General features: G+C 35.4%; 1 protein-coding gene across 2 annotated transcripts; it reads left to right on the top strand.

Moving 5' to 3' along the window:
* The first annotated feature begins 6,829 nt into the window (after positions 1-6,829).
* On the top strand, positions 6,830-10,243 carry LOC131611877 (protein IQ-DOMAIN 19-like). 2 transcript variants are annotated; one of them, XR_009287223.1, is made up of 5 exons: positions 6,830-7,479; positions 7,621-7,854; positions 8,082-8,771; positions 8,882-8,956; positions 9,780-10,243. XR_009287223.1 is itself a non-coding variant. In XM_058883715.1 (4 exons), exons 1-4 carry the CDS (start codon positions 7,018-7,020, stop codon positions 8,900-8,902), a joined length of 1,407 nt encoding a protein of 468 aa, XP_058739698.1. In that variant the 5' UTR covers positions 6,830-7,017; the 3' UTR covers positions 8,903-9,205. The 2 variants fall into 2 exon arrangements, 1 of the variants encoding a protein (XP_058739698.1); XM_058883715.1 differs by lacking the exon at positions 9,780-10,243 and having other exon boundaries at positions 8,882-9,205.
* The last annotated feature ends 16,471 nt before the right edge of the window (positions 10,244-26,714 follow it).

Genomic DNA, 26,714 nt, shown 5'->3' with positions numbered 1-26,714 from the left:
GCATGTTCATCTTCATTCTTATCTTTTTATCATGCTACCATGAGTAGCTAAACCCGTTTCTTGTTGGGATTGGATGTAGTTCATTGTAATCGTATGTATTTCTTTTGATCTTTGTATTATGAACTAGTTATAAATCTATATTGATGTTATCTTTATTTTTATGTTGTTTTTATGGCTTAAATCATTATTGAGAAATATCTTTCAAGTATTGACCTAAGATCATCATCTATCAAAGACCAAACTTTAGACATATATTTGGAGTTTGATATTCACTTTTATCAAAGCTTAATGTTATATTATTGCTTAGCAGGTTTAGAGATCATCGATTAAACAATATGGTAAAACCCGTAATACTGGTTAGACATAAATGGTGTTGACGAGTGATACGTGATAATAGCGATTAATAACTATGTTCACATGCTAGATCAATTTATTAATCATTGAGTTATATATAATATATTTACTAATTGATATCGATGTTATCTTTATTTAAGTGTTTAGCTTTATAGATTTGAATTGTTATTGAGAAATACGGTTCGAATCTTGATCTAAGGTGAACATCTATTAAATTCTAAATTCTAGACATAGATTGTATTTAACATTCACAGAAAATATCGATTCTTAATACTTCCTTATTTTTTAATGAGTTGAGGCATCAACAATTTAACAATAAGGTCAAAACCTCATCAGAAGCTTAGACATAAACTTTGTTGTGAGCGATACCTAACAATATTGATGAATGTTTATATTATGTATAACTGATTGGCGGATGAAATCCAATCCTGACAAGCTCTCATATCTCTAAATCATTATCTTTCATTTATCGATTTACTATTTGAAACTTTAAACCATCAAATATCTTGCAAACTTCCGCTTAAAATCATAGTAACTATCGAACGATATTGATATCACATTAATCCTTGTGGAGACGATAAGACAAATAGTTACACTTTTGATTGCTACTATTGCAACAACACTTAGAATTAGAAAATATTTTCATTCTCTGATTAAATTGCCAAAAGTTATCAAAACCTATGTTTTTCCAAACCACACAATCCCTCCTCTTGTGTGTGAATTCTCAAGTCCAACACATTAAAGGAAAATTTTGTTTGGTTTTTGAGATTAACCAGTGAAAGTATTTGTTTGGTTTTTAAGAGCAGACAATTATGATCTCTAGTTGGTTTGTAAGCTCAGCCTGCTAAAAGCTCCATTTTGTTTAAATATTAGCCTATCAAAATCTCCTGTTTGGTTTGGATATTATCCTACTAAAACCTCTTGTTTATTTCATTGGAATAGCTAGTAAAAATCTACATTTACTTGTAAGAAGGTTTGTAGACATAACCTGTGGAAAGTTCACTTCTTTAATGGAACTCTCATGAGGAAATTCTAAGAGACAGGAGTAGGTCTTTCCCTTTTCTCTTTATTTTTTTCATTGCTTTATTTTCTTTATGTATTATTTCTTTCTCTTCATCTCTTCTTCTTTCTTTCCTTCTACCATTCAACTGCTTAATCTCTTTTAAATTAATAAAAAATAAAGATTTTCTATAAAATAAATTTTTAGAATTGGACAACACTTTTCAAATAACACAATTCATCATCCTTCTTGTGTTTGGAGTCACTTGGTCAACAAGTGTTATTAAAGCCTAATTTCAAACCCTTTTTAGTCTTGTATCTAAACCTTAGAGTTTATTTTTGCTTCTTAACTTAAAAAGGGTCCATAGTAATCCCTTAACTCTACAAAACGTATTATGTTAGTCATTTTCATCAAATTAGCGACAAATTTTTGAATTTTCCCATCGCTAATTTTACAAAAGGACTAACATGATACATATTTAAGAGTTAAGTGACCAATATGGACCCTTTTTGAGTTAAAAGACCAAAATGAACCTCGAGGTTAAGATAGAAGACCAAAAATAATATTAAGCCTAAAGCCTAACTCTTGGTATAGGACTAATTGTCTTAGGAGATAGATAAATGAGCTCAAATACTTCTTCTACTTTTAACAAGAGACTTTTCATGAATACACCTCCACCGTTGGATGGTAATATTTGGTATATGGAAAGAAATAATTTAAATACTTTTTATTCAATTGACTGTGATTTATGGAATTTTTCTATAAACGATCATTTTGTCCCTATTCATTTTGTAAATAACGAAGCAGTAGACAAACCCAATTTTTTGTTAACCATAGAGGGTCATGCATCTGGCTAAACCACCAAGGAGATAAACTTTTTGTCCTTCATCATCTGGTCAGTATTGATTTGTTCCCATGAGACATGCTTCATGGGATAAAAATATTCCACTTATTGTAGCATTTTCCAAAGAGTCGCGTGCAATAGACTAACTCTCCTGAAATGACTTTGCGTACTCCTTGACCAAGGCAAAATTCTCAAGAAGCATCTCATGGAGGTCGTCTTCAGCCTTTTCCCAACCTTTCTAAGACTCCTTCAAAGATGCCTCAAGCTTTTCTACCCTTTTTCAGGAAGCATCAAATGTCCAATTTTCTTCGGCAATAGTGGCCTCCGCAGTTGATAGTGATACCTTGGGAAAAACTAAGGTTTCACTCTTCTTTTTCACCTTTTGCACAAGCAACTTCACCTTTTTAACCAGCATGTCGGGGTGATCGAAATATTCCACATTGGACTCTATTCCCGAAGGCAGGGTAGAGTGCCTTTGAAGCTTATCCAAATATTGGTCTCGCTCTATGGTAAGAGCATTGACACGTTCTTTGAGCACTTCTTTTTCTCACCGCCCGACAACACCAAAGTCTAAAATGATCCATGCTTGATACATATAATAAGTTAGGTTTGATAATCGTCTTGATGTGTTTCTTCAAATTCGTTCAAAAAATAATAATATTCTTTAGAGATAGAATACTGAAATTCACTTATAGTTAGAGGACCAGGGCTAGCCAGTAGGGTAGGAGGAAACTCGGTTAGATGAATCCCAGACTCCCACATGCGCGTGAGCAGGCATGTCCCGGGTAACCAAAATTGTAGGGACCTCAATTTTCAGAACCCCTCCAACGATCATAATATTGGTAGGCACCATCCAAGAGAGGGATAACTGGAGGATTCCTCCTCATTTGTTGCATTATTTTCTCACATTTCATCTTATCTACACGACAATAACATACAAATTACAGAAGAAATCACAAAAAACATTAAAAAAAGAGAAGATTCCCCAACTCATACAAAAATAACCTTCATCTCCTATTTTGAGTTGGCCCCCCACCAGCAAGAACCTCTTTATGAACCACTATAGTTGTTTCTTTGATGCCACATCATTGAGGGTGACGCCCCCGACATAACCGAAACTATCGAAGAAGAACACTAGTTTCCTCTTTAGGAAGGTATCTTCTAGATACAAGTTGTCCATATGTAAACATAAGACCAACACTCAGACAAGAAGTGACTTTGACGCTAGAACTTTGAGAATATGTTCGAGCATTGGTAAGGCGACCCAAGGCTTATAGAGCCTATTTTAGCGGGAGCTTCTTCGTTGATATGGGTGACCAAGAAAAATTGATCGTTTAAGTGTTTTACATTATCTCAATAAACGTCAAACATCCTGGTGTCGTACCGAAGAGAGACAAGGTTGGCACACTCTTATTATATTTGCACCAGTATTAGAAGAATTTAACGCAAATCTATCTCAATGAGTGTAGTTTCGAAGGGGCAAATAACAAATGGTTAGGAATGACAACCACAAAATCGTTGAAATGGAGGCAGAAAGCTATAAAAAAATAGACACTCGTGTAGAGGAATGTTTCACCTGTCATACTTGCTACACACCCTCTTATGTTCCTCAATAAAAAGTACTTTTCAATCAGATAAAGGTCCTACCTCGGTGTAAGCTCAGCCCAAACTACCTTCAGATTCGAAAGTAGAGGCGGTGTCCAACGTCTCCTGGTCGTCCCACACTGACAAACTATCCCCCTTGCCTTCTGAAGCATTGTAGGTGGAATCTCCATTCTAAAAAAATATTGTAAACATAGAAAAGGAATGTTCATTTAATGTGATATGTTACCTATTACAAGAGTGACATTTAATGTGCATGTTCTCAACGATAGTGACATCTCATCGAGGCTCTTTTTCTTCCGCCAAAGAGCTGGTATAGACGCGTACACAACAAACCCACATCCTGCAATGCAGAAATAAGGACTTTAGGGAAAACTATTATGGGCCGCTCGCAAGGTCCAAAGCGAAAGGCTCAAGGGCACCACCAAGTGGTAAAGTGCATGGAGCAGGCGATCTCTCATTCATTCTAGAATAGACAATTTTGTCCTAGATATGTTTAACATTGTCTGATTAGATCCAACGACTACCCGTACAAACTGCCTTACTCAAGTGAACGATTTTAATCGCTCTCTTTATTTAAGGAGGGAAGTGTGTCACTTCAGTTATTCAAATTCATTCACACTCTCAAATTACTTTTCATTCACTCACTACTAACTTGAGAGTTGGAGGACCTTGTAGCTAAGCCTCTTCTGTCGCATCAGAAATTTTCTCAGTCGTCCCAAAATCTCATTTAACCATTCATCAAGAATTTTGGTTTCATAGCAAAACAATTACCATTGTTTGTTACTTCAAAACAAAAATTGTACAAGTAAACAAGTAAAAGTTACATATTTTACAAAGCATTAGTAAATGCATGATAAGATTCCACCAAACTGAAAATTCTTAGTGGTGGAGTTAAAACTTGAGAGCAAAGTCTTATTATAAGTATATCTGAAGAATCATTTATTCACAAAGCTTGTATGGCAATAGCAAGTAAGAAGCAGGACAAATTATTTACCATATATGCAAAAGCTGAATATGTTTATTGTAGAAGTGGGAACATATTGGTGCTGCTACATATCAGTAGAGGTTTAAACACTCAAAATCTGTACATAATGTAAATAAATGTAATAAAAGTGCATGCTATTTTGTCATACCTAAAGAGTGACTTAAATTAATAAAAATGTGGTGGTTCATGTGTCCAGGTCACCAAATTATGGCTATGACTGCTCTGTCCTGCCATCCCTCAGTGTTAGGAGCTGGATGGATTTGCTGCTCTCTTAAGCCAGCCTAAGGTGGTGTGATGAAGTCTAGAACCAAGGAGACTCAAGCTTTCCCCAAGGTCCCATTGACCAACTCTTTACTTGGAGGGGGCAAGCCAACATATTGCAATCACCAACCCAACCTGACAAATCCTGAACCATGTTCCACCACACTGATACCCCCACTTGGGTTACAAGCTGGAGCTACCCAACTCAGCAAGCTAACAACCTTGTCAGAAGCTTATAAACATCAATTTCTGTCATGGACTTCACAATGTGGGACTTATTTTATTAATGTTAACCCCTCCAATTCAAACATGCTCAACTCTTATTTCTTAACTAGTTACAACATCTTAAGTTGGTGACCATCCAATAAGAGATTAATTTTTATGTATCAATAATATAAAACAGATGCATATAATCAAATTATACAGTTCTTAATTATTACTGTAAAAGAAAAGGTTGAAATATTGGAATGAAAGGATCTATCTCCAATCAAACAGTAACTCACATGTAGTTCAATAAAACCCATGTGGAAGTATTATTAGGAGCAGTTACTATATATTTAAGAGTTTCCAAAGTTGTTGGTTCAATGCTTGTGCTTTGTATTATTCCTTGTTAATTTATTATAATTAGCAAGATAATAAAATAAGCCTTAAACTCTATTATTGTGTTTTAAATCAAGTATTATTATGTAATAATTAACCGAATGTCTTTGAAGGAATATATAGTAAAGTACATCCACATGGGGTAGAAGTAGAAGAGACCTCAAACCTATGGACTCTCCAGTGGGCCCTACTTAGAGAGGATCTTCTGTATTCAGAGATCAGATTATGTTTCAAGCATGTCTTTACATTGTATATATAAGAACTTTCCAAGAAAATGCATCATTGGCATATGATATATTCATTTCATTGTTTTGGACTTTTGGGTTTGATTCGTTGAATCATTATTATATAAATTACTTGTTTTTAATCATAGAATAGAAGGATAGAGAAGGAAATGAGAAAATTTTCCAAAGGTGGTGTTTCCTTCAATAGAACAACTAGTGAAATGAGGGAGCATGTAAACATGCCATGTGACTGCCAACTAAGATATCCTTTAAGACAAATATGCAATTTAATTACATAACTCTATTATGAGTAATATGGGACCTAACCCCATTAATTTGATGTTCATGTATGTTTATAGGCAATCCCTGGTTTGTTACACTTTGTGACGTTGTTCTTTTGTTAAATGCAGTATATAACTTACACTAATAGAGTTTTCTGTTGTTAAAAGTGAAAAATTCGGTAAGGATCAATGAATGAGACCTTTTGCAAGTGTTTTGAGAAGTCTTATCTATGCTCAAGTTTGTAATAATAACCTATACATTGTATAATGGTTGGTGTTCTAGCCTTCTTGATGTATCCTCATGAAATGTAAAGGTTATGATGACTTCCCTCAGGGTCTTGGTATCATGAAAAATAAAATGTGTTACACACTTTATTTACAACTTATGCTTAACTTATGTACATAAATTCTTGACTACATGAATAAGATGGGCACGTGCACATTCTCAAGACCCCTACTCAATCATATTTTAGTGGATCCCACAACGCTTAACACAAATTAATTTGAGTATTTTACACGTATGCTGCATGTTCTTTACCTATTATCACATGCTTTCTGATCCACTCCATCCCATATTAACCATCATTTGAAATCACCAAAACACCCTCCACCGAACTTCAAATTCTTTAACACTTTAGAAGGCAAAGAATCTCTTTTTTTACATGACATGGTGACCCTTACATTTAGTGCAGAAAAACAAAAAAACGATGTAACAGTGAGTTTATGCTGTCAAATAGTTTTATATATATTTTCAATAATGTGGCCATCAACCACCATATAGTTATGAAAGCAACTTCTCAAGAGATCTAAATAAAATCATGTTGCTACAATTCATGTTAGTTTGTTAGATACTTGTGAAAGAGATGGGAAAAAAAGGTAAATGGCTTAAGAATTTCTTGACAGGGAAAAGAGAGAAAGATAAAGATAAAGAGAAATCTACAATAAACCAGAATTTTTCTAATGGAACAGAAAATCCAACTACTCCGATTTCGAGTTCAAATTCAAGTTCTACGAAGGAGAAAAAGAGATGGAGTTTTAGAAGATCGTCTGCATCGGCTACGCCAACGGTTTCTAAGGAGTTGAGTAAATCTGAAGTTATTGCTTCAGTGACAGTGCCAACTGTTACGGTTACTGATATTCAGAATGAGCAGAGAAATCATGCTATGGCTGTGGCTGTTGCAACAGCGGCCGCAGCTGATGCTGCAGTGGCTGCTGCACAGGCTGCAGCTGTTGTGATCCGCTTGACTTCTGGTTCGAATGAGAATTCTAGAAGTATTGAAGAGGCTGCTGCTGTTAAAATTCAATGCGTCTATCGATCTCACTTGGTATGAAGTTAGTTTTATGAGTAAATTAACCTTTTAGTCCTTGAAATTGTAACTGTCAATCAATTTAGTTCTTCAAATTTGCTTGACCTTTACGATTTTGAGGATCGAAATATTTATCGTATGTGATTGTTTCTGTTACAGGCGAGAAAGGCGTTGCGTGCTTTGAGAGGATTAGTGAAGTTGCAGGCACTGATAAGGGGTCACTTGGTGAGAAAACAGGCTAAGGCAACACTTAGATGTATGCAGGCTTTGGTGACAGCACAAGCTAGAGCTCGTGCTCAACGGATCCGAATGGTGTCCGAAGGAAAGCCTAATCCAAACCAATCAACTCCTAGAAATGTCATGGAAAATGACTTGTTCAGGCAAATATACAATGTTAGTTCATTACTTCTACTAATTATCTTTTGCAATAATTAGAAAAGTATTCTATTACGAGTCACTAGTTATGTAGCACCAACGCTTCAAATTGAAGGCGTGTCTGAATGTCAGACTAGTTATGTAGCACCGACGCTTCAAATTGAAGGCGTGTCTTAATGTCAGACAAGTGTAACGGATACTAAAGTTGTCTAATCATGAAATGAAATGTGGTTTTGTGCATATAGGAAATGGACAGAGGCTTAGAAGACAACATCAAGATTGTTGAAATGGACTTTTGTGAATCAAAAGGTAACTCTACAAGCAGAAGCAGCAGTGTAAATCATCATGGACAATATTATGAACAATCTGAACATAGATATTCCACAAATGGTTCCTATTCTTACTCAAAAGAAGAAAACTACAAAGTATCACCAGCTCCATCAGCTTTAACAGAAATGAGTCCAAAAGCATGCAGTGGCCATTTCGAAGATTGCTTCAGCACAGCACAAAGCAGCCCTCATTACTATTCTGCTATATCGAAAACAGACGATTCAGCTTCAAACCATCCTTTTTCATTCCCTAGACCATCTTATGCAGAATCTATGTCCTATGATTACCCTTTGTATCCAAGTTACATGGCTAATACAGAATCATCCAAGGCTAAAGCTAGATCACACAGTGCACCAAAACAAAGGCCAGATTCATTTGAGAGGCAACCGAGCCGACGAAGAATTTCGGTTGAGGGAAGAAATGTACCTAGGCCACTGAGGATGCAGAGGTCATCTTCACATGTTGGTGCCACTGCTCAGAATTACCAATATCCATTGTCAATTAAGCTTGATAGATCGGCGGTCTCGCTCCATGACAGCGAGTGTGGCTCGACAAGTACAATGCTTACGAATACTAATTACTGCAGATCTCTTGTTGCATATGATGTGAGTAGTACCAACCATTCTCATGCTACTAGTTTTTATCATACATAACATTAAGAAAAAATCATATAGGATAAATCGTTAATTGCTTCGTTACATTGTTTTGATTGCAGCCAGATGGAGATAGGAACTGAGAGTGTGCCTTGTGTTACACTCAATAGAAGACACTTTGCAAGAACATTAACCATGTAAGAATTGAGGTTTTCAGTTTTTTTGAGTTTTTCTTTTTTTCCTTTTAGATTTCGAAACAAAAAGTAATGATTCGGTTTTTATAATATAGAGTTGCTGGGGTTTATTGAAAGTGCAAATTGTGTAGAGTTTCTTCTACTACTATTCCTTGTGTGTATTGTCTGTGTGAAAACATTGTAATGGTTTTTTGTTTTGTATAAATGTTACATTGTCTAACACCACTGTTTTACTAAAGAAAGAGTTATTTATTTTCTATGATCTATTTCTTTGATTGTTTGTTTTAATCTAACACTAGTTGACATACATTCTTCAAGAGGGCCAGGGCCACATGATAATTGATGTGAAGTTTTCAACACTTAGGACCCTTTGATTAGGACCCTTCGTTTTAAATAGTATAGATTAATAGTTATATGTCCTTTTTGTTTTGGTGAAAATAGTATTGCAGGTATGTAATGACAATTTCTGATAGAATGAACCGTGAGGCATCTAAGCTATTTAAAGATGTTTAATATATCCATGTTAGTGGCCAAAGCCCCAAAACTATACTATTAAGAATTTGAATATTATTGGACAAGTGATTCTAAAGCGGAGAGTGAATTGTGTTGTTTTGAAAAAACAATTTCTAAATAAATTTTTTTGATAAAGTTAGAATTTAGAACAATTTTATAAAATAAACGAGATAAGTAGAGGAATAAATAAAATTAAATAGAAGGAGATACAGCAGAAGTAAATAATTGAAATGTAAAGAGATATGAGAAGAGAAAAATGCATCAGAGATTTATAAAGATTCGGTCTAATGATTTGGCTTAATCCTCTCCACAGGAATTTCTTTTCGAGAGTTTCCACTACAATGTGAGCTCTTGACAGGATTTGTCCATGAACTTCCTTACGAAACGATTAGAGTTTTACAATGGCTTTCCACACAATCAAATCAAACACAGGAGTTTTAACGATGGAGACTTCCCAACTAAAAGATAACATCACTAGGCCAAACTCACGAACCAAACGAGAGCTTTAATTATGGAGGCCTCCCAACCAAACAAAGGTTTTACCAGGTTCTCCTCAACAACCAAACAATAACTTTTCAGTTGGTTTATCTCAAAACCAAAATAAATTTCTCACAAGAAAGATGTTACTACGATACCCTCACACCAGAATCAAAACACCTCAGAGATAAAATATTCACTCTCAAGAGCATTAAGGAAAAAGTGGGGAGAGAGAGAGTGAGAGAGAGAGAGAGAGAGAGAATAGTGAGAAATGGTATTTGATATATGTTTTCTAGTGTATTTTGAAATGAGGGAAAGCCCTTTATTTATAAGACAAAATATGATTTGAAAAGGAAAGGATCCATTGGCCTTTTAATCTCAATATCGAGTATGCATATCAGATAATTGATTATGTGATACATAAAGCAAGGTTTTCAAAATACGCCACCGCTAATCGGATAATCTATTATACCATGTAAAAAAACTCACTTGTTTGTAGCATCAAACAACTTGTAACCTCCAGTAGGGTGATACCCTACAAGTATCATCATTTCCCCTTTGTCATCCAACTTCTTTCTAAGTTTGGCCCGAAACACGACGATACACCACGAAACCGAAAACTCTCAAATGGTTCAGATTCAGTTTGAATCCAAACCATGTCTCTTCCGGTATTATCTTCTCTAGCTTCTTTGTAGGACACTTATTCAACAAATAGGAAGTTGTGGATTCCGCTTCTCCCCACAACTCTTTCGACAAGTTCTTCCCCTTTAACATGATTCTTGTAACGCCCCAGACTACTTTCAGGATTATCTACTGACCCCACAAACCAACACGTAGAGCTGTCAAAATGGGCTAGCCCATAAGGGCCGGCCCGCCAGGCCCGAAAAATCATAGGGCTTGGGCCTTAAAATTAGAGCCCATATTTTTCAGGGCCTTTTTAGCCCAGCCCTGAAAAGCCCGCTACCCATTAGGGCTAGCCCATATGGGCCGTGGGTAGCCCATCAGGCCCGCATAATTATAAATTTTAAAAAAATATATTAATATTTATATTATCTTACTCCAAAATAGCATATTGATTTTTCTCACTTCACTAAATTTTATCTCTATTTTATTCAATCTTTCTCTTTTAAATCTTATACATTAATATAATCAACATTTTTTCATCGTATTATATTAGTTTTTCTCTTATAATAAATATTCAAGTATTATTTTATACAATTTAGACATATATTGCATTTAGAAACACATTATAGTATTTATAAGAGATAATATAGTACTTAAAAATGTATTATATTTAAAATAACATAATTTTTAATTTTATTTATAATAAATATTATAGAGTTTTTATTTTAATTTTTTTAAATAAAAAAGTCCATTTAGGGCCAGGTAGCCCGAAGCCCATCTTGGGCCGGACTCGGGTAGTAAATCTCGAGCCCATATTATACAGGGCCTTTTTGGCGCAGCCCTGAAAAGTCCAGGGCCCGCTAGGGCCGACCCGTTTAGGGTCGGGTAGCCCATATTGACAACTCTACCAACACGGGTCTTTTCAGCATGTTTTTGCTAGAGATGGCAACGGGTCGGTGCAGGTTTTACACTACCCAAACCCGCACCCGAAATTGACACCCGAACCCGAAGTAAAACCCAAATGTTGTTCGGGTGGCAAAATAACACCCACGCCCACACCCGTTGGGTTCGGGTTTTTTCACCCAAACTCGAACCCACAGCAATATGCATAAAATATATTTTTTTCTACAATTTTCCTACAACTTTCCACAATATTATATATATATATATATATATATATATATATATATATATATATATATATATATAAATATATATATTATATTTATATTTATATTTATATATATATATATATATATATAAGCGGGTGTGATTTCGGGTTTCGGGTGCGAGTTTCACACTATCCAAACTCGCACCCGAAATATCGGGTGCCACCCGAACCCAAACCCGGTCAACTCGGGTTTTCACCCGTTGACTCAGATTCGGATGCGGGTGGGACCCACGGGTTTGGGTCTGCTTGCCATCTCTAGTTTTGGCCTCACTCCCACCCATTCCAAGAAACTTCTCAGAAGGTCACCCATCCAAATACTATTCCAAGTCAAGCACGCTTAAATGTGGAGTTCTTATTTGTTAAGCTACTGAAAAAGATGTGTCTTGTTGTATAGGTAATACCAATCAATCCTTATAAGCCTTCCTTCAGCTATGCGGTCCCATACTTGCACGGCCTTAAGATCTCTCTCGTATTCCACTTAATCCCTTCATCTAACTTCGTATACAAGTAAATCGAGCAAGGGTCGTCTCAAAATCATCGAAAAACCAGAGGTACATGATATCAGTGTAAGTGGCACTAGTGCCCACAAAAGTCTGTATGTCAACAAGATACAAAAGGTATGCTATCATAGCAAACCTCCTGTGAATGGTAACCTGCTTGGGATCACCATCAGTCTTTTGTGCACGCCGTATCTCATCCGTGAACACCTGAGTCAAATAACTATACCTGACGTGACTACCTCGGGTTTTATCAATCTCTCCTAGAGCACTCTCAAGGATAACTCCCAACGTCTTAACCAACAGATCTAATGCCTCCTCTTTACCGATCCTCTCATGATCCAAGAATCTCCCTCTGATCGGAAGATGCAGTAGACACGGGACGCCGTCGAGTGCGGTTGTCATCTCACCATGTGGTTGGTGAAACGGCGATATCTCATGGTGCCACCTCTCAATAAAAGCGTTAATCATACCCCAGTTGACCATGCTGTATCCACACTGGGCCAAATCTTTCAACCCTGAAAGCACTAAAATCTCATCAAACCATGGCTCAACAGGTGGTACGAGTCTAATGATCTTTCGCTCATGGCTAATGACCTTTAGCGTCTCACATTCTTGCATAAATATGTAGACGGATTTAATCAACAAACCAAAATTCTAAATTAATAATAAAATTCATAATTCAAAATGTAATATAAATCAAAATTCAAAATTCATACATGTCCGTCCTAGATATATCTCACAGCATGGTCAGGGTAAAGAGGAAGAAGGGATAAATTAGACGGTCCACCTCCAAAAGCCTGAGGCACCACAGGCGTAGCCTGTGCAGGTGCACGCTTAGGTGCCTACGATGACTGAGGAGCCGCCTCAGGTGTCGTCTAGGGCTGTGATGGAGGTTGTGACTAAGGTTGTGACTGGGCCTTTGGTGTCGCTTTAGAACCGGAGTTCTCTCCCACCTCAAATGATGTCGGTGGAGAGGTGCGTTTGCGAAAGGACGGGGCGGAGAAGGATGGACTCGAGAATCCCGCCTGCTACGGGAGGACAAAGTAGTAGGAGTAACAGCAGGAACACCATAGAATGAAGTTGTAGGTGGTGTATCCGGTACGGCTTATCCAGAGGTTGGAGAAGGTTGGGTTTCCTGATTCCTTTCTCTCCGCAAAAGCATGATGTGCAACCCTGTCGTGCCTCAATTGAGATGTTATGTCAATCATTTCTCCTGTAGAAGCAACGAAAAAATGTTATCTTAAGGATTTATGTTGAAAACAAAGTTGAAAAACAGACACGGACAAAACTGAAAATGAACGTGCGGTTTTGTTCTTGATGAAAACCGGAAATGCATTTCCGGTTTCTTCTGTGATTTCAGAGTTATGTTAATGGCTTCCCACCCACACAAATGAGCACAACAAAATAGATATTGATCATGAAAAAGACATTTTCAACACTTCACCAATGATTCCTAATGTTGAAAACAAACCACAAATTCCTAATTTCTAACCTAAAACACACATTTAAGTAGATTTTACATAAACTCTAAAATGTTAAAAAAAAATAACTTACTTGATTGATGGTGGTTGTTTTTTGCTGATTGATTGTGGTTGGATGCTTGAGCTACTGGTGCTTGATGCTTTTAACAACTTCAGTTGTAAATGTGGTTGATTTGGTGAAAATGAGATTGAAGGAGTTCGGAGAGTATTTTGGTATTGATATAGTTTGAAACTGTAATGGGAGGGGAAGAGGCAACGCGTGTTTATGTTGTTCCACGAACAGAAAATATACTTACGGTTTCATATTGTAGGTATATTTCCGGTTAGTTCTCAACTATTCTAACGTTCGTGTCTATTATGGTACGAACCGGAAATACATTTCCAATTTTAAGAGGCATTTTTTAAATTCCGCGTGATACGCTGGAAAAGAAAAGGTATGAGGTGGAAAGTATAGGATGGAATAAGATATATATATATATATATATATATATATATATATATATATATATATATATATATATATATATATATATATATATATATATATATATATATATATATATATATATATATATATATATATATATATATATATATATATATATATATATATATATATATATATATATATATATATATATATATATATATATATATATATATATATATATATATATATATATATATATATATATATATATATATATATATATATATATATGGGGGCATGTATGAAAGAAGAATCATGCCCTTGTTAATTTGTCGATTAATTGTATATGAAAGAGTAATAAACCGGTTTATATTTTTGAAAAATGAAATTTATTTACAATCCTTGATAAAATTGAGTTGAAAGTTTCTTATGCTATCTACCAACTAATTAAAATAAATCTGTGGAAAATTAAGTCAAAAGGAAAAACTAACAATATATAAGAAAATAAAAAACTTTTCTTCCTATTTTGTTCACTTACTATCTTAGTTTTCGTATGACTTTTCACACCCACTTGCTACTTTTAAATTTTACTCATAATATTAATAGCAGCGACAATCTTCCATGAACTTTCAAAGTATTTACTAATAATCATAACAATAATAATTGTTGGTTGGCAATTATATTTTATTGGAATATCTTTAAAAAGAATGACATAATGTAGCTTCTGTTCGACTTTTACTCAGTCCAAAACTTTTGGTTATATTGTACATTGATTGACTCTAACTAGTTGACATTCTAGAAACTGTGCCAAGTTTTACTTATATACATTGACACAATGTATGTAAAGCTAGATCACTATAAGAGTTGTTCTCCAAATGTGATTCACTACTTATAGGCTAGATTACTTAGCTCAAAATCAAAATAGACAATACAAATTAATCAAATTCAAGCATGGGATATCATGTTATGAGTCACATTCATTTATGTATTCACTCATCCTTGCAAGAGTTTCACCTCTTTTAAATATTAATTTAACAGTTTGAATCTAAAATTATGGGTACACCCCTGCCCCTTTTCTAATCATTCGAGACATCAATTATTGAATCAGAATCCTTTTTACACCGGGCATTTTAGACTATTCATCTATATTTTGCTCTAGTACAAAATAAGTATTACACAGATGAGACAAATATTCTTGTACTTATAAAAGGGAAGTGGACTCTCTAGCCTAAATAGTCATCATTGACGTGGTACAACATTAAGGGCTTCTATGCTTATAGGCATGCAAGTCAACGAATGACCCAAATTAATTGGATATTCTCAATATGTTTTTTAATCATTTTCATAATTAATAACTCATTGATCTTATAATTAAACCCTTTGATCATAAAATTAGTCGTCAATACTATTCCAATGACCACAATCAAATTCAATCGTAATCCCATTAGTGGCATCACCTTTGCATGTGACATTGCTCTTAACCACTTCGTCCTTATAGGCTTCATGTTTAAGGGGTTGTGGTCTCAATTCTCTCGCTTAACCACTTGTCATTACAAGTCTTGTGTTTGAGGAACTGTGGTTTGTCAAGTCTATCGCTTAACCACTTCGCCATTACAAGTTTTGTGCTTGAGGGACTATGCATTATCAAGTCTCTCGCTTAACCATTTCGCCATCACATGTCTCATGCTTTATGGACTATGGATTGTTAAGTATCCCACTAAACCACTTCTCCCATACAAACCTCGTGCTTTAGGGGTTGGAATATTAAGTTTCCCAGTTAATAACTTCTCCCTTTTAGGCCTTGTGTTTGAGGGATTGTGCACCTTTATGTAATAAAAAAGCCTAATTAATATCAAAGTTTTACGCACATACTCGTAAGTAGAACATGGAATACTAAAAGGTAGTAGGGAGGGGTCATGTGGAAGACACTAAGGCGAGCTCGCCACGTCTCGCTGCTTTATGGAGGGTGACATGTTAAGTATGTTTCAAGGAAATAATAGTTAATTAGGTCAATGCATCATCTATTAAATGGATTTCATGAGGTAATATTATTAAAAAGCAAGTAGAAATACATTTTCCTCTTAGTCACTTTAGGTGTAAAGTGCTAAGGACATAGCGGTAAACATAATAAGTTTTATATGAAATGTATTGGTGCTATTGTCAGACTTAGACATAAGTTCTATATTTAATCAATGCATGTTTTTATGTTGTAGACATTCACCACAAGGTTGAGTTCTGACTTCACATGTAGTTAGATAAAGTCATTAAATGATTCATTGTCCAACATGTTAATTCACTCTCTTAAATCCTTATGCTTATTTCATGATTATCTTGTTTCTGACCATGTGACACACACTATTATTTTACTAATGACTCGTGTATACTTTTCAAACTCTTGTATGAAAACTATTATGCTCAATACAATCTCTTTGGGATCAATACTTTTTCTCATCACTTGTTACTAGTTTGAATCAGTATACCTTTGCATACAAAATAACCATCAACCACCCCACACTCTAACAATTTTTTATTTCTAGTTATTGTAATTAGACAAGTACATGGCGAGTAGTCCCCTACTGGAATGAGCGCTCATAGAAATCCATCTACCCTTATCAACCCCCTTCATTCCATAAGACAAAAAGAAAACACTCACAATATGCATCATTCCAAGGGTTCCATAGAGGATTTTGAATCCCCTCACAAAGGTCTGACTATTTGGATGGAGTTACGAGGCTAGCGACATTGATTTACTTTACAATATCGAACTCAAGTATGGTAAAAATGTCCCTACCACCAAATCAATTATAATGTTTGTGTATATATAGAAGTAATCATCCTCTACTCGTTGAGGACGCCTCATGCAGGCTTTCTTGCCTTTCAAGCAAGGCTCTAGCAAAACATCATTTTCATTCCTGGTGGTTGATATGTATAGGTCCCCAGAAAATTCCTTTACCATTGTGTCATTATTAAATAAAGAATTAATTTTCACCACTTCGTCACAAAAATGGCCAACATTGTCTCTAAATTAGCCTACAGTAATCTTGTTGGTCCTTGGTAAGAAGAGACCAAAACAATGTCATTATTGCTACTCTTGTTTCTATCATATCTACTAAACTATTATTATAACTCTTAAACATTTCCGTTTCAATGAATCTCTAATTACCTTTATCAAATATTAGCCTCAAACGCTTAACATAATAGCGTCATAACTCCCACCTCTCCTTGTAGATGTCAGGCTCGACTATGATAGCGCTAGCATCGCAATCACTAAGGAATACCACCATCTAAATGTAATATATATATATATATATATATATATATATATATATATATATATATATATATACATATATAAAGGGAATAAGGAAATACATGTAGTAAGGCTTTGTGAGCAAATATTGGAAATCAAGTTTACAAAAGCAAGAGGGATAGCAAGAAGAAATGGTTGCAAAGTGAAGCAATTACTGAAAAAGTGAGCGACAAAAATGGGAGGCAAATGTTCTAGTATTTATAAAATAGGAGTACCCCCCCCCCCCCTATCCTAAATAGACATCATTAACTTGACAAAGCATCATAGGCTCTGCTCACAGACATGCAAGCCAATGACCCAGATTAACTGGTTTTTCCCAACACATTTTTAATCATTTTCATTATTATTAACACACTTAATCTTCTAATTAGACCATTTGATAAAAAAAACAAGATTCTACACCATTTGGATGACTACAATCAAATTCAATCTTAACCCCATATGTGACATTACCTTTACATGTGACATTTCTCTTAACCACTTTGTCCTTACAGACCTCATTCTTAAGGGACCATGGACTCTCAAGTTTATCATTTAATCACTTCTCCCTTATACGTCTCGTGCTTGAGGGACAATGGACTTTCAAGACTCTCGCTTAATCACTTAACCCTCATGCTTAAGGAGTTGAGGGACAACGTCCCTACCACCAAATCAATTATAATGTTTGTGTACATATAGAAGTAATCATCCTCTACTCGTTGAGGACGCCTCATGCAGGCTTTCTCGCCTTTCAAGCAAGGCTCTAGCAAAACATCATTTTCATTCCTGGTGGTTGATATGTATAGGTCCCCAGAAAATTCCTTTACCATTGTGTCATTATTAAATAAAGAATTAATTTTCACCACTTCGTCACAAAAATGGCCAACATTGTCTCTAAATTAGCCTACAGTAATCTTGTTGGTCCTTGGTAAGAAGAGACCAAAACAATGTCATTATTGCTACTCTTGTTTCTATCATATCTACTAAACTATTATTATAACTCTTAAACATTTCCGTTTCAATGAATCTCTAATTACCTTTATCAAATATTAGCCTCAAACGCTAAACATAATAGCGTCATAACTCCCACCTCTCCTTGTAGATGTCAGGCTCGACTATGATAGCGCTAGCATCGCAATCACTAAGGAATACCACCATCTAAATGTAATATATATATATATACATATATAAAGGGAATAAGGAAATACATGTAGTAAGGCTTTGTGAGCAAATATTGGAAATCAAGTTTACGAAAGCAAGAGGGATAGCAAGAAGAAATGGTTGCAAAGTGAAGCAATTACTGAACAAGTGAGCGATAAAAATGGGAGGCAAATGTTCTAGTATTTATAAAAGAGGATTACCCCCCCCCCCTATCCTAAATAGACAACATTAACTTGACAAAGCATCATAGGCTCTGCTCACAGACATGCAAGCCAATGAATGACCCAGATTAACTGGTTTTTCCCAACACATTTTTAATCATTTTCATTATTAATAACACACTTAATCTTCTAATTAGACCATTTGATAAAAAAAACAAGATTCTACACCATTTGGATGACTACAATCAAATTCAATCTTAACCCCATATGTGACATTACCTTTACATGTGACATTTCTCTTAACCACTTTGTCCTTACAGACCTCATTCTTAAGGGACCATGGACTCTCAAGTTTATCATTTAATCACTTCTCCCTTATACGTCTCGTGCTTGAGGGACAATGGACTTTCAAGTCTCTCGCTTAATCACTTAACCCTCATGCTTAAGGAGTTGAGGGACAATGTCCCTACCACCAAATCAATTATAATGTTTTTGTACATATAGAAGTAATCATCCTCTACTCGTTGAGGACGCCTCATGCAGGCTTTCTCGCCTTTCAAGCAAGGCTCTAGCAAAACATCATTTTCATTCCTGGTGGTTGATATGTATAAGTCCCCAGAAAATTCCTTTACCATTGTGTCATTATTAAATAAAGAATTAATTTTCACCACTTCGTCACAAAAATGGCCAACATTGTCTCTAAATTAGCCTACAGTAATCTTGTTGGTCCTTGGTAAGAAGAGACCAAAACAATGTCATTATTGCTACTCTTGTTTCTATCATATCTACTAAACTATTATTATAACTCTTAAACATTTCCGTTTCAATGAATCTCTAATTACCTTTATCAAATATTAGCCTCAAACGCTAAACATAATAGCGTCATAACTCCCACCTCTCCTTGTAGATGTCAGGCTCGACTATGATAGCGCTAGCATCGCAATCACTAAGGAATACCACCATCTAAATATAATATATATATATATATATATATATATATATATATATATATATAAAGGGAATAAGGAAATACATGTAGTAAGGCTTTGTGAGCAAATATTGGAAATCAAGTTTACGAAAGCAAGAGGGATAGCAAGAAGAAATGGTTGCAAAGTGAAGCAATTACTGAACAAGTGAGCGATAAAAATGGGAGGCAAATGTTCTAGTATTTATAAAAGAGGAGTACCCCCCCCCCCCCCTATCCTAAATAGACATCATTAACTTGACAAAGCATCATAGGCTCTGCTCACAGACATGCAAGCCAATGACCCAGATTAACTGGTTTTTCCCAACACATTTTTAATCATTTTCATTATTATTAACACACTTAATCTTCTAATTAGACCATTTGATAAAAAAAACAAGATTCTACACCATTTGGATGACTACAATCAAATTCAATCTTAACCCCATATGTGACATTACCTTTACATGTGACATTTCTCTTAACCACTTTGTCCTTACAGACCTCATTTTTAAGGGACCATGGACTCTCAAGTTTATCATTTAATCACTTCTCCCTTATACGTCTCGTGCTTGAGGGACAATGGACTTTCAAGACTCTCGCTTAATCACTTAACCCTCATGCTTAAGGAGTTGAGGGACAACGTCCCTACCACCAAATCAATTATAATGTTTGTGTACATATAGAAGTAATCATCCTCTACTCGTTGAGGACGCCTCATGCAGGCTTTCTCGCCTTTCAAGCAAGGCTCTAGCAAAACATCATTTTCATTCCTGGTGGTTGATATGTATAGGTCCCCAGAAAATTCCTTTACCATTGTGTCATTATTAAATAAAGAATTAATTTTCACCACTTCGTCACAAAAATGGCCAACATTGTCTCTAAATTAGCCTACAGTAATCTTGTTGGTCCTTGGTAAGAAGAGACCAAAACAATGTCATTATTGCTACTCTTGTTTCTATCATATCTACTAAACTATTATTATAACTCTTAAACATTTCCGTTTCAATGAATCTCTAATTACCTTTATCAAATATTAGCCTCAAACGCTAAACATAATAGCGTCATAACTCCCACCTCTCCTTGTAGATGTCAGGCTCGACTATGATAGCGCTAGCATCGCAATCACTAAGGAATACCACCATCTAAATGTAATATATATATATATATATATATATATATATATATATATATACATATATAAAGGGAATAAGGAAATACATGTAGTAAGGCTTTGTGAGCAAATATTGGAAATCAAGTTTACGAAAGCAAGAGGGATAGCAAGAAGAAATGGTTGCAAAGTGAAGCAATTACTGAACAAGTGAGCGATAAAAATGGGAGGCAAATGTTCTAGTATTTATAAAAGAGGATTACCCCCCCCCTATCCTAAATAGACATCATTAACTTGACAAAGCATCATAGGCTTTGCTCACAGACATGCAAGCCAATGAATGACCCAGATTAACTGGTTTTTCCCAACACATTTTTAATCATTTTCATTATTAATAACACACTTAATCTTCTAATTAGACCATTTGATAAAAAAAACAAGATTCTACACCATTTGGATGACTACAATCAAATTCAATCTTAACCCCATATGTGACATTACCTTTACATGTGACATTTCTCTTAACCACTTTGTCCTTACAGACCTCATTCTTAAGGGACCATGGACTCTCAAGTTTATCATTTAATCACTTCTCCCTTATACGTCTCGTGCTTGAGGGACAATGGACTTTCAAGTCTCTCGCTTAATCACTTAACCCTCATGCTTAAGGAGTTGAGGGACAATGTCCCTACCACCAAATCAATTAAAAAGTTTGTGTACATATAGAAGTAATCATCCTCTACTCGTTGAGGACGCCTCATGCAGGATTTCTCGCCTTTCAAGCAAGGCTCTAGCAAAACATCATTTTCATTCCTGGTGGTTGATATGTATAGGTCCCCAGAAAATTCCTTTACCATTGTGTCATTATTAAATAAAGAATTAATTTTCACCACTTCGTCACAAAAATGGCCAACATTGTCTCTAAATTAGCCTACAGTAATCTTGTTGGTCCTTGGTAAGAAGAGACCAAAACAATGTCATTATTGCTACTCTTGTTTCTATCATATCTACTAAACTATTATTATAACTCTTAAACATTTCCGTTTCAATGAATCTCTAATTACCTTTATCAAATATTAGCCTCAAACGCTAAACATAATAGCGTCATAACTCCCACCTCTCCTTGTAGATGTCAGGCTCGACTATGATAGCGCTAGCATCGCAATCACTAAGGAATACCACCATCTAAATGTAATATATATATATATATATATATATATATATAAAGGGAATAAGGAAATACATGTAGTAAGGCTTTGTGAGCAAATATTGGAAATCAAGTTTACGAAAGCAAGAGGGATAGCAAGAAGAAATGGCTGCAAAGTGAAGCAATTACTGAACAAGTGAGCGATAAAAATGGGAGGCAAATGTTCTAGTATTTATAAAAGAGGATTACCCCCCCCCCCTATCCTAAATAGACATCATTAACTTGACAAAGCATCATAGGATCTGCTCACAGACATGCAAGCCAATGAATGACCCAGATTAACTGGTTTTTCCCAACACATATTTAATCATTTTCATTATTAATAACACACTTAATCTTCTAATTAGACCATTTGATAAAAAAACAAGATTCTACACCATTTGGATGACTACAATCAAATTCAATCTTAACCCCATATGTGACATTACCTTTACATGTGACATTTCTCTTAACCACTTTGTCCTTACAGACCTCATTCTTAAGGGACCATGGACTCTCAAGTTTATCATTTAATCACTTCTCCCTTATACGTCTCGTGCTTGAGGGACAATGGACTTTCAAGTCTCTCGCTTAATCACTTAACCCTTACTTACTTCATGCTTAAGGAGTTGTGGATTTTTAATTCTCTCGTATAACCATTTTCCCCCTTATAGGTGTCGTGCTTCACTTTTCCCTTGCATGCCTCATGCTTGAGAGACTGTCAACTGTCAAGTCTCTCACTTTACGTCGCCTTTATATCAAAGGGGTGAATCATCCACTACTCTGACCGCTGGGTCCCGATCAAACTTTGTATGGTCAAAGAGTTATAAGCAGAAGAAATGTTTTCCTTCTGAAAAGAACGAATATTATAAATACATAATTCAATATTTATGTCTTATGATCATCGATTCATATATTAAAAACCTAAAAGTTTTTGTTTGATTTTTTTTTTGAATATGGTAATAATAATAAAGAAGAATGATACACAAAAAGAGGGGGGGACAATACCAAAACCCTCTTACCCAAAAGCGAATCTAAAGAATGGCACACCAAGCCGGTTCTTCACAAAAGGAAGATTAGTGAGAGTGTTGTTCATGGACTCATCTACCAGCGACGGAATGGTTTCCTCCACCAACGAGTAATCCTGCGAAAAAGAAGAGTTAGTTGAAAAAAGAGATTCGTAATACTTTACAGTGCAATCCGCAATCTCGCTTGGGTCCGTAACCACTCTATCCTGATGATTCAGTAAAGATACGGGCTTCAGTTTATGTTTGATCTTTGACAACCTGTGGAAAAAAGCCGTGTTACGATCAGATTGGGCCTTAACTTTCTGTTTCATAAGGTTTTCATCAATAACAGTGACCTCACTTATCCTTTGCTGAAGTTTATTAAGAGCTGCCTCAGCATGAGAAACTGCAGCCGATACATTTCCAAAAACGTTGTTATTCCAACTTCTCAACTCCTTTGTCAAAAGCTGCAGCTTTTTAGTAAGAATAAACATTTTGCAGCCAACAATCTTTTGCTTCCACACCTTTTTGATGACATTGCTGCAATCTTTATGAAGAGTCCAAGCTTTGAGAAATTTAAATTGAGACGCAACTCTGGCCTGCGTAGTATGCATTTCCAGCAGGAGCGGGAAATGATCAGAACAGACTTTTGAAAGGGTGGAGACAGAAATTTGGCTGCAGCTATCAACCAAATTTGGTTCCCGACATACCTATCAAGTTGCCTCTCCACTCTAAAAGGAAAATCCCTCTTGTTAGACCAAGTATATCTAGCACCAACAGTAGGAGTATGAATAAGATCATTTGAATCTGTCCACAAATTGAAATCTTTCATGGGACCTTGAGCAGGACATAAACGACCACGGTGTTCATGAGCCCCTATAATGGCATTAAAATCTCCAAAGAAAAACCAAGGGAGATTAAAAGAGCATTGGAGAACGTTGAGGTCCTGCCACATCTTCCTACAGTTAACCAACTTAGTCGAGGCATAAATAGCAGCACAAACAAACAGCGATCTATTAAGCTCAAAAGAGAAAGCAACAAATTGGTCAGAAGCAGCTATAAAAGAAGGAAAAATATCATCAAGACACAAACACCATAAAGATGGTTGATCTTTTTTATCGGAAGCAAAAAGCTTGTAACCAATTCTAGAGAACCAATTATTTGAAAGTTTATTAAAATCCAGCTTTGGTTCAGCTATAAAAATAAATTCAGGATTATGAGTCTTAATTAATCTCTTCAAGGCTAATCTGGAAGGAGCATTAGCCACACCTCTAATGTTCCAGTAGAGGCTCTTCATAATAATGTCGACTTAAGGCCTGCTTGGGACCTCGTAGTATGCTTCTTTTTCTTAATCACATTCTTCTTGCCGAGCTTAATAACCGCTGCTGTAAAGGGACCCTCGTTATCGTTATCATTTCTAGCAGTCTCTAGATTTCCCTAAGCATTGTTCAGAAACTTAGCATTATCCCCTTCAGTCTGAATTAAAATCATAACCTGAGTAACCTCAACACAGGTTAAAACCAACGCATCAGAATCCACAGGCGCTTGCGAGATGAAATTATCAGCATTTGGAGGAATTGGGACTGGGACAAGAGCTTCCACCCTTTCAAGAATGGGACTAACAACATCAACCTGGGGCGAAACTGTATTCTTGACTATGTCATCACCATATCCAGCATCTTGATCATTGCTGTTGTCCGCAACCTCCTGCGTTGATTCCCCAACAGTTTCAGGTACAGCCTGTGGTTTCGAGTTAGCTTTAGGAAGAAATACAGGTTTGGTTTTTATTTGGGGCTGAGAAACGCTTTTCAGAAGCTTACACTCTTTCACCTCATGCCCTGTCTTCTTGCAGTGCGAACAAAAGACCGATATGTTTTTGTACTCAATATCAGCAAAGAAAGCAAAGCCTTCCCTTTCCACCAATACATTATAGTTGAGAGGTTGAGATAGATCCATTTTAATCAACACACGTACAAAATGCCTGAAGGTTCTATCAAACCTTGATTTCGAGGAAGCCGCATCTATACAAATGGGATTGCCAACGCAGCTAGCAATAGCAAAGAGAATACGGGGTCTCTAGTATTCTTGCGCTAGACCGAAGAAACGGACCCAAACTTGAGCAGAGGAGTTATGTTGCGTAGCCAGATTAAAATACTTGGTCCAGGCGAAGAGCTTCAAAAAGTCAGGATTCAGATTGATGGAACCAGAAGCACGGACTCTTCTCATATCTTCCGCATTCGAGAAATTAAATTCATAGAAGCCTTTTCCAAGAGATAATAATCCCCAATTTTTGACATCCAGCCAGATAAAGGAGAGTTTATCTTTGAGAGCCACGACTGTTAGAGGCGAAGAGCCTTTGGGCCACAACTAGGGGTGGAAATAGGCTAGGCTAGGCTAGGCTTTAGAAGGCCTGAGTCTGGCCTACGATAAACTTAAAAGGCCTAAGCCTGGCCTAAGGCCTATCATAGGCTCAGTTTTTTGGCCTGGCCTGGCCTTTTTAAAAGTCTGGCCTGGCCTGAAAGCCTATTTAAAAAACCTGTGTCTCATTAAAGTTTTTCAATTAATCTATATAACTTAAGAAATCTTGTAGGTCGGCCTATATATACATATATAAGTGAACTTATTTAGCATTTGTTATATATATATATATATATATATATATATATATATATATATATATATATATATATATATATATGAAAATATAGGCCGGCCTATAAGGCTTCATAGGCTTTTTTCATAGTCTAAGTCTGGCCTATTTAATAAAATAGGCTTTTAAAAAAGCCTAAATCTGACCTCTTTATTAAATAGGTCTGGCTTGGCCTATGTAGGCTGAGCCGTAGGCCCCGGTAAACCGACCTGGCATATTCCCACCCCTAACCACAACACTCTACCATGAAGGTTGTTCCTGCACTCGGAGAGACCTGCCTTGTACTCAGCTTAATAGACACGGTCACCTCTCTAGTATTGTAGTAGTGTAACTATGATATCTATGTTTTGCAAAATAATATGACACGGTCGCACGGATATGCTTTAAATACACATTGGCCTTTTGTTCTTGTCCATTTCAAAAATTACTAATCATGATACAATTTAATCCAATGTTTGTATATTGTTTTTTTTACAAAACGTAGAGTATGAGATTAATTTTTTTCATCATTTACATAAAAAATTTAATAAAATCGTATAAAATTGACATCTGTCTCGATATTTAAACAAATAACTAAAATTATATATATATATATATATATATATATATATATATATATATATATATATATATATATATATATAATTTACTATTGATATATTTAAATTAAATAGTATAGGTGTAAATTTATGTAGCACTCCAAATATAATATAAAAGATGTTATCTTCAAAGCTTTAACAAATGTGTTATGGGGTTAAATAAATTTGGTTCTTCCTAAATATATTAATTTCATTTTTAGTTTTTTAAAATAAAATTTTAAAATAATAATTTTTGTAAACTTTTTCATTCACACCTCTTGTCTCTTTTGTTGATAGAGAATAAGTATCACACTATTGGCAATTTTTTCTGGCTTTTTTTAAAAAAAATTGTATAATATTGTATATTTTTGTGTAAAATAATATTAAAAAAAATTTAATAAAAATTTTAAATGAAAAATTGATTTGAATAGTTATTCTTAAAATGTTATTTTAGGTAT

The sequence above is a fragment of the Vicia villosa genome, linkage group LG1 (assembly GCF_029867415.1).
Source record: "Vicia villosa cultivar HV-30 ecotype Madison, WI linkage group LG1, Vvil1.0, whole genome shotgun sequence".
NCBI classification, from domain to species: domain Eukaryota; kingdom Viridiplantae; phylum Streptophyta; class Magnoliopsida; order Fabales; family Fabaceae; genus Vicia; species Vicia villosa.
Note: the sequence above shows the minus strand (reverse complement) of the source record. Positions and strands in the feature narration are given on the sequence as shown.